Consider the following 9,313-nt stretch of genomic DNA (forward strand, 5'->3'; position numbering starts at 1 on the left):
GTGCCGCCGCGCCCCCTGGCGGCCGTCGGTTGCCACGTCAACGGCGGGTGGCGGGGACCGGGGGAGGCGGCGGCGGGGGCCGTTCTCTCCTCCCAGGGCCAGAGGACGCTCCCTCCGCACCTCCCGCCTTCGCCTCTCGGGGGCACTCCGAGCCGAGGAGGAAGGGGCTCTCCGCGGCTGCGGGCATGTAGGGGTAAACTGAGGCACGCGGCGGGGCGCCCGCAGCCAGGTGCCGAGCGCGGGGCCCCACCTCCGAAGGCGGAGGAGGGGCCGCGGGCGGTGACGCGCCTAGGGCGGCCGGCGGACAGCGAGCGGGCGGGCGGGCGGTGGCGGCGGCGGCAGGTGCGGCCGCGGAGGGTGGGAGGGAGGAGGGAGGGGGCGGGCGGAGGAGGAGAGGAGGGCGAGGCCGGGCACCTCCCCCTTTATAACGCGCCCCCTCCCGGGCTCTCGGGCCGCCTCCTAGTCGGCTCTTCCCGTCTCGCCCCCTCGCCCGGCTGCCCCGGGCCCGGGCCCGGCCAGGGAGCCCCCCAGGCTGCGGCTCGGGGGCCGCCCCCCCGCCCGCCGCCCCGCGCAGCCCGGCGGAGGCGGCGCCGTCGGAGGAGGAGGAGCAGGGCACTGCGGCTGGCCCCGGATCGGGCGCCAGAGCGGCAGCAGCTTCGGCAGCAGCGGCGGCCCGGGCCAATGCAGCGGGACGCGCCGCCCCGAGCCCCAGCCCCGGCGCCCCGGCTCCCCGCGCCCCCGATCGGGGCCGCCGCCAGTAGTGGCGGCGGCGGAGGCGGGGGCAGCGGCGGCGGCGGAGGCGCCTCTGCAGCTCCGGCTCCCCCTGGCCTCTCGGGAACTACAAGTCCCAGGGGGCCTGGCGGCGGGCGGCGGGCGGAAGAGGCGGGGTCGGCGCCGCGGGGCCGGAAGTGGCCGTGGAGGCGGAAGTGGCGCGGCCGCGGAGGGGCCTGGAGCGCGGCGGCGGGACCTGGAGCGGGAGCAGCAGCAGCAGCGGCGGCTGGGGGCGGCGGCGGCGGCGCGCTGGAGGTGGCCATGGCAAAGCAGTACGACTCGGTTGAGTGCCCCTTTTGTGATGAAGTTACCAAATACGAGAAGCTTGCCAAGATCGGCCAAGGCACCTTTGGGTAAGGCTGTGCCCCTCGGGGATGGGAGTCTTGGGCTTGCACCCTGTCGGGACGCCGGGGACCCGGCCCTAGGTGGTAGAAAAGCCGCCTGTCTCTGGGCTTGCCCACAAGTCTCTAGGCCGTGCCGCACCCCGCCCGGGCCTGACGGAGCCGGCTGGTGGGGAGGAGCCTGAGGCCCGTGGTGGGGGGCGGGGAGGGGCTGCAGAGAAGTCCCCGTGAGGGGAGCGGGACCTCTCCAAGAGACGGCCGAGTGAGGAGAAGTGACTGAGGGGAGGAAACAGAGGCTCCGAACGAGACCGGGTGCCGGGTGCCGCGTAGGGTAGCCGCGTGTTCTGGGTACTGGGCCCAGCCCCGCCCGGGAGTCTTTCGCTGCTGCCCCTCCTCCTGTGGTGGGGGAGGGGCGGGCCCTGCGGAAACGGCCTGATGAGCTCTCTTGGGTCTCCCTTTCCGCCTGCAGGGAGGTGTTTAAGGCCAAGCACCGCAAGACCGGCCAGAAGGTGGCTCTGAAGAAGGTCCTGATGGAAAATGAGAAGGAGGGGGTGAGTACGGATCGCGCGTGCGGGCGGGCCGGCTAACTGCCCAGGACCCCGGGTTGGCTTTCCACCCTGCTGCTTCTATGAGTCTCGGGTTGAGATTCATTTTCTTTGTAGCAGTTTAGAAATTTCCAAGGAATTTGGCCTCCACCCTAAAACCGAAATGCTTCATTCTTCGGCAGTTATAGTTGAGGCCAGGAGGGGGAGTTAATGTTTGCATTGTTTGCACGCGAAGTTAGGAAGCCTTTAAACACCTTTTTCTTAGTGTTGAATTTTGCTTAATGTTAAAGAGATACATATGCATCATTTTTGGAAGGTGACTAATAGTTATTTAATATATTTAAAAGGAGTGGTTCCTTCTCCACCGCGTCTTAGCTCTAGTATAGTTTCCCATAACCTTTCATTCTCCTGCTCTAGCAAGGACGTTTTTAAGTCATGGTGTTTGTTGTCAACAAAACAGCCGTAGAGCTCAAGCTAAAGGCTGAAACCGCGGAGCATTTAGTGGCTAGTAGCAAAGTACTGCTGTTTCAGTTTGTTGTCTGAAACCATCGTTTTGAGGGGTGTGTGCCCCTGCTATACCTGTTTTACAGATAAGGCTTCTGAGGCAGCTGGTTTCAGAGCACGTGTTCTTGCCTTGTCTCACAGCTTGTCTCTGAGTATAGAACCCAGGGCTGGGCTCTGTACTGCGCTCTCTCCTGACCACTTCCCCCTCTCCCACTCAGTTCCCCATTACAGCCTTGCGGGAGATCAAGATTCTTCAGCTTCTAAAACACGAGAATGTGGTCAACTTGATTGAGATTTGTCGAACCAAAGGTAAGTTGTTTGGCTCTTGTGAGAAGATGACGCTTATAGCCTAAGGTTTTGTTTGCAGAGTTGGAACTGGACACACCTAAACTGAGTCTTCTTAACCCAGATGGACCCATGGTGACTGCTTTCTCTGGTCCTCTTTCATCATAGCTGGTGCTTCCCAGGGCCTGCCACAGCACCTGGCCCAGAGGAGGCATTCAGAAAATATTTGGCCAGTGAAGGAAGGAACAGACGGATGCTCTGGAGGGCATGGGTGTCCGTGGGTTGGGGCAGGAAGAAAGAAGCTGGTTGTGGGAAAGTGAGTTGGGTGTGGTTTTCTTGACTTTTCCTTCTGCTCTTCCTGCCTCAGCTTCCCCCTATAACCGCTGCAAGGGCAGTATATACCTGGTGTTCGACTTCTGTGAGCATGACCTTGCTGGGCTGTTGAGCAATGTTTTGGTCAAGTTCACGCTGTCTGAGATCAAGAGGGTGATGCAGATGCTGCTTAACGGCCTCTACTACATCCATAGGAACAAGGTGGGGGCCAGACCTGGGAGAAGAACCCGGGCTGGGGCGGGCCTGGGTTCCCACTCCTGGGTGGATGTGACTGAAGAAGCTACTCTTGTCCTTCCTGCAGATCCTGCACAGGGACATGAAGGCTGCTAATGTGCTTATCACTCGTGATGGAGTCCTGAAGCTGGCAGACTTTGGGCTGGCCCGGGCCTTCAGCCTGGCCAAGAACAGCCAGCCCAACCGCTACACCAACCGTGTGGTGACACTCTGGTACCGGCCCCCGGAGCTGTTGCTCGGTGAGGACTCCCGAGCAGGCCGCGGGGGGTGAGGGCCAGGCATCCACCTGGCCCCCGCCCCCCACTGCCAGGGCTTCTTGAGCTGCCGGCCCTGGGGCATCGAGCCTCAGGAGGCCCTCGGGCTCAAGGGGCCCTCCTGGTGCGCTCTTCTTCCCAGGGGAGCGGGACTACGGCCCCCCCATTGACCTTTGGGGTGCTGGGTGCATCATGGCAGAGATGTGGACCCGCAGCCCCATCATGCAGGGCAACACGGAGCAGCACCAGCTCGCCCTCATCAGTCAGCTCTGCGGCTCCATCACTCCTGAGGTACGGGGTCCTGGTCTCCACGGGGTGCAGAGATCCAGGTCCCCCTGGCAGAGGGAGAGTGGGGAGTGGAATGGAAGGAGCGCTCCTTTCTGGAGGGGAGGCTGGTTTGGGGACAGGGCCTGCCCTTGAGAGCCACACAGGCTGTGTGCCAGTCTCGGTTCTCTCACCTGTTCTGTGGCCTTGGCAGAGCATCTGAGCCAGCGCTGCATTTCTCTTTTGTGAAACAGAAATGTAACATGTATCAGGGTTGGAGTCCATATTCCAGGTGATGTGGGTAAAAGGGCCTGGCACGTGGTATATGCCAGTCTGTGGTGGGCACTGATTCTCCTGGGAGGGGTCGAGTTCTCCCTCCAGTTGCAGTCTTGGAGCCTCCGAGTGGAGCAGGTATTTTAGTCCTTTTAGGCCTTGACCAAGGGACAAGCCACACACTCCTAACCAAACTCCACCTCTCTCAACACGCCTTCCAGGTGTGGCCAAACGTGGACAAGTATGAGCTATATGATAAGCTGGAGCTGGTCAAGGGCCAGAAGCGGAAGGTGAAGGACAGGCTGAAGGCCTACGTGCGCGACCCGTATGCACTGGACCTCATCGACAAGCTGCTGGTGCTGGACCCTGCCCAGCGCATCGACAGCGACGATGCCCTCAACCACGACTTCTTCTGGTCTGACCCCATGCCGTCCGACCTCAAGGGCATGCTCTCCACCCACCTGACGTCCATGTTTGAGTACCTGGCACCGCCGCGCCGGAAGGGCAGCCAGATCACTCAGCAGTCTACCAACCAGAGCCGCAATCCCGCCACCACCAACCAGACGGAGTTTGAGCGTGTCTTCTGAGGGCTGGTGCTTGCCACTAGGGTGGTTGTATTCTGCTATGTGACTTGCATCGTGGAGACGGTGGGGCATTTGAGTTTCTGTCTCTCATGCATAGTTTATTTAATCCCCACCCTGGGCTCTGGGAGCAGCCTGTTGAGTGGACTGGAGTGGAGCATTGGCTGAGAGGCCCGGAGGGCACCAGGGCTCTCCCATCTTGCTCCCTGGCTTTCTGGAAGGTGCCCAGAGGATCTCCATGGGGTGGGAGGAAGGGCTCACCCACCAGTGACTTAGTTTCTAAGAGCTCCCAGCATGATGGAAGAGGGGACAGGTCCTTCACCCATCCCCAGTCCTATTCTCGGGCTATGAACTGTGTGTGGGGGCAGGGCTGGCCTCAGGAGTGGGCTCTTTTTGGCCTTGCTCTCAGAAGCTGGGGCTGGCATAAACTCTTGGTTTCTTCAGCAGGAGAATTTATCATTTTTCTTTTGGTTCCGTTGTTCGGAGACATTCTTGGACACAGTTTGTTGAGTTAGAATTAAAAGTGAGGTTTTTTTTTCCCCAAGAGTTGCTGTGTGTTCTGTTTCTGTGCTCACGCCACCCGCTCTTCCCCTGTGGTCTGCAGGTTGGGCCTGACCATTGGGACATGATTGTCAAGTCACTGGAGGTCTTGACTCTTTGTCTCTCAGTTCATGTTCCTGTACACAATTGCAAAGGACCTTTGTCCGTTTTTCCTCTTGGGTGCCTTTCAGAACACATCTCAGGTCCCTGGTGAGGGAATTTTTGGCAAGGGCCCGCTGTGAGCTGTGACTCTGGTGGTGACCCAGGAGGGAAAATCACTAGAGTGACAATACGACCTGTCACCTGAGAAGGATGGTCCCTCGGACTGCTGGGTAGAGGGGACTGGGGAAGTGGGCAGAGGGTGGAGGGATTGCAAGTGTTTTGGGAAGGTGGGAGTAGTTTTGTACCAGGATGGAGTGGGTGGGAGAAACAGACTGAAGGTAGGATCCCTGGGACCCTTTGAGGAGCAGTACATTCTGGCGGGCACATTTTCTGTGAGCCTGAAGTTGGGGAGAGGCATTCTGGAGATGAATTTCCTATACTCTGTTACAGGTAGAGACCTTGAATAGGGGCCAAGAAGGAAGGTGGACAAAACCTTTGACCAGAACTGTCTTTAACTTACAGAAAATGACCCAGACCATAACAGAAAAGACCAATGAAAGTAAGAAAAATTCTTTTTTTGAGACAGAATCTTACTCTGTTGCCCAGGCTGGAATGCAATAGTGCAATCTTGGCTCACTGCATTCTCCGCCTGCAAGTGATTCTCCTGCCTCAGCCTCCTGAGTAGCTGGGATTACAGGCAACCGCCACCACAGCTGGCTAATTTTTGTATTTTTAGTAGAGACAGTTTCGCTGTCTTGGCCAGACTGGTCTCAAACTCCTGACCTCAGATGATCCACCTCAGTCCCCCAAAGTGCTGGGATTACATGTATGACCTACTGTGTCCAGCCAAGGGAAAAAGTTTTTGACTTGGTGTGTTTTCCTGAGACTTGTATAACAAACTGCTAGAAGTATGCTAATTTAAAGTAACACATGTATTCTTTTAAGTTCTCAGCGTCGGTGGTGTCAGGGTTGGTTCCTTCTGGAGGCTCTGAGGGAGACGGTATCCTTTCCGTGACTCCTGGCTGCGGGCAGTCCTCCCATCCCTTAGGCTTGTGGATGCGTCACTCCTGTCTCTGCCTGTGTTCACATGGCATTCTTCCATGTGTCTTTTTTTTTTTTTTTTTTTAAGATGGAGTTTTGCTCTTGTTGCCCAGGCTGGAGTACAATAGCATGATCTTGGCTCACTGCAGCCTCTGCCTCCTGGGTTCAGGTGATTCTCCTGCTTCAACCTCCTGAGTAACTGAGATTATAGGTACCTGCTACCACGCCCAGCTAATTTCTCTATTTTTAGTGGAGATGGGGTTTCACCATCTTTGCCAGGCTGGTCTCAAACTCTTGACCTCAGGTGATCCCTTGGCCTCCCAAAGTGCTGGGATTATGGGTGTTAGCCACCATGCCCAGCCTATGTGTCTGTTATGTGGACACCAGTCTGGATTTAGGGGCCACCCTGACCCAGTGTGACTTCATCTTAATTACCTCTGACCTTATTTGGAAAGATCCTCTTTCCAAATAAGGTCACATTCTGAGGTTTGGAGAGGACATGAATTCAAGGGGACACATTTCAACCCAGTATAACTAGTAGTTAAAGAAATCCAAATTGGCCAGGCGCAGTGGTTCACTCCTGCAATCCCAGTACTTTGTGAGGCCAAGGCAGACGGATCATGAGGTCAGGAGTTCAAGACCAGCCTGGGCAACATAGTGAAACCCCGTCTCTACTAAAAATACAAAAATTAGCCAGGTATGGTGGCGGGCACCTGTAGTCCCAGCTACATGGGAGGCTAAGGCAAGAGAATCGCTTGAACCCAGGAAGTGGAGGTTGCAGTGAGCTGAGATTGCGCCACTGCACTCCAGCCTGGGTGACACAGTGAGACTGTCAAAAAAAAAAAAAAAAAAAAATCCAAGTATGGGTCAAAGTGGGTGGATCACCTGAAGACAGAAGTTTGAGACCAGCCTGGCCAATACGGCGAAACCCCATCTCGACTAAAAAATACAAAAATTAACCAGGCATGGTGGTGAATGCCTGTAATTCCAGCTACTCAGGAGGCTGAGGTGGGAGAATTGCTTGAACCCAGGAGGCAGAGTTGCAGTGAGCTGAGATGGTACCACTGTATTTCAGCCTGGGCGACAGCAAGAGACTTTTTATTTAAAAAAAAAAAAAAATCCAAATTAAAGCTCTTGTGAGATGTCCAGACAGCAGTCAGTAGGATTTGAATGTGGGAAAACTCAGGGCTGGCCTAAATGTATTTTCTTTGAAGGATAAAAAACTCTGAAAGGTTTGTATCCTTTGACTCAGCAATTCCTTTTTTACCAGCAGTTATACAATAGTAATCTCATTGAACCCTCAGTGCAATTTTGATGGTCTCATTTGTTCATTGGGCATATTTGTTAGGTGTGTCTTCCAAGCGTCTGTTCGGGACTTAATATAGGTGGAAACTGGTGGCCCTGGTGGCCCACCCCCACCTCAGCGGAGCTCACCTTCCGGTAGATCCAAACTGGTTTGATTGAGTTCCATGGAAAACAACGAAGCGGAATAAAAGGGAAAAGTAGGGGGCAGCTGAGGGAGTCGGCATGTTACAGAAGCAGAAATCGAGAGAAACGGCTTTGTGGGGCGTGGGTATGTGCACACGTGCCAAGGGCTGGGCAGCCTTCGGGGAGCTAGAGTGTGTGGTTCTTTCCTTTATGTTTCTTGGTATTTCCTCATAGCTAATACATTTGCTCATGCAATTAAGCCAATCTTTACCTTTTTTTTTTTTTTTTTTTTTTTAATTAAAAATATAGCCGGGCATGGTGGCTCACTTTGGAAGGCTGAGGCAGGTGGATCACGGGGTTAGGAGTTTGAGACCAGCCTGACCAACATGGTAAAACCCCGTCTCTACTAAAAATACAAAAAAAAAAAAAATCAGCTGGGTGTGGTGGCACGTGCCTGTAGTCCCAGCTACTCAGGAGGCTGAGACAGGACAATTGCTTGAACCCAGGAGGCGGAGGTTGCAGTGAGCCTCGATTGTTTCACTGCACTCAAGGGATTCTTCCATGTTGGCCTCCCAAAGTGCTGGGATTACAGGTGTGAGCCGCTACACTCACCCAATTAAGCTGCATTTTAAAACAACCAAGACAGGCCCTAAACCCTGGAGCTGCTGACCCAAGCTCACCCCCACCTCCCTCTTCCCCAGAGTCTACTCCAGGGAGGAATGGGGACTTGCCAGTCAGGTGTGGGTTCTCTAGCTTTGGCCTCAAACTCTGGTGTGACATGGATGCTGTTTCCACCTGTAGAGGGAGGTATGTGGCCTGGAATAAAGGTTCCAAGAGGGCAGGGCCTTGTGGGGCTTTTACCATGTTCCCAGCACCTAGATAGTGCCTGGCACCTGTGAGTCTCAGATACAGGAGTGAGTACGGTGAACAGATGGCCGAGGAGGCTGTGCAGACGGGAAAGGAAAGGCCTTTGCCAGCTCATGGGTATGAGCTTAGGATGTCACCCTGCAGTCCAGGGACGGTTCTGTGTCCTGGCTTTTTTTTTTTTTTTTTTTTTTTAAAGCGCCTGGAGTTAGGCTGGGTGCGGGGGCTCACGCCTGTAATTTCAGCACTTTGGGAGGCCGAGGTGGGTGGATCACGAGGTCAGGAGTTGGAGACCAGCCTGGCCAAGATGATGAAACCCCATCTCTACTAAAAATATAAAAATTAGCCAGGCGCAGTAGTGGGTACCTGTAATCCCAGCTACTCGGGAGGCCGAGGCAGGAGAATCGCTTGAACCCAGACAGAGGTTACAGTGAGCCGAGATCATGCCACTGTACTCGAGCCTGGGCAACAAGAGTGAAACCCTGTCTCAAAAAAAGAACCTAGAGTCACATCCTGGTTTCCTTTTTTTCTCTCTCCCTCTCTCTTTTTTTTTTTTTTTTTTTTTGTTAAAATGGTTGTTTTATATTCACTTAAACCAGCCAAAGTAGTACTGATGTCATTATAATGCAGCCAGTACAAGACCTCTTTCCACAAATAGCATAACCATCAAAATATGGACTTTAGTAAAACAGACAAAAAGGGCTGAGGAAATCAATTAAATATGTTACAGATTAACCCTTCACTTCAATAGAGTTTTAATTTAATTAAATTTATTATTTTTTGAGACAGAGTCTGGCTGTCTCCCAGGGTGGGTTGCAGTGATGAGATCTTGGGTCACTGCAACCTCCACCTCGTGGGGTCAAGCAATTCTCCTGCCTCAGCCTCCAGAATAGCTGGGATTACAGACGCACGCTGCCACGCCCAGCTCCCTGGCTTTTTTTTTTTTTTTTTTT

At 54.8% G+C, this 9,313-nt stretch overlaps 1 protein-coding gene across 1 annotated transcript; it reads left to right on the forward strand.

Annotated features, from left to right (window-relative positions):
* Positions 1-365: 365 nt before the first annotated feature.
* CDK9 (cyclin dependent kinase 9) lies at positions 366-4,924 on the forward strand. Its single transcript, XM_003940600.4, has 7 exons — positions 366-1,124; positions 1,582-1,663; positions 2,380-2,470; positions 2,814-2,980; positions 3,081-3,252; positions 3,410-3,558; positions 4,026-4,924. Exons 1-7 carry the CDS (start codon positions 682-684, stop codon positions 4,389-4,391), a joined length of 1,470 nt encoding a protein of 489 aa, XP_003940649.3. The 5' UTR covers positions 366-681; the 3' UTR covers positions 4,392-4,924.
* Positions 4,925-9,313: the final 4,389 nt, after the last annotated feature.

The sequence above is a fragment of the Saimiri boliviensis genome, chromosome 2 (genome assembly GCF_048565385.1).
Source record: "Saimiri boliviensis isolate mSaiBol1 chromosome 2, mSaiBol1.pri, whole genome shotgun sequence".
In the NCBI taxonomy this organism is placed as follows: Eukaryota; Metazoa; Chordata; class Mammalia; order Primates; family Cebidae; genus Saimiri; species Saimiri boliviensis.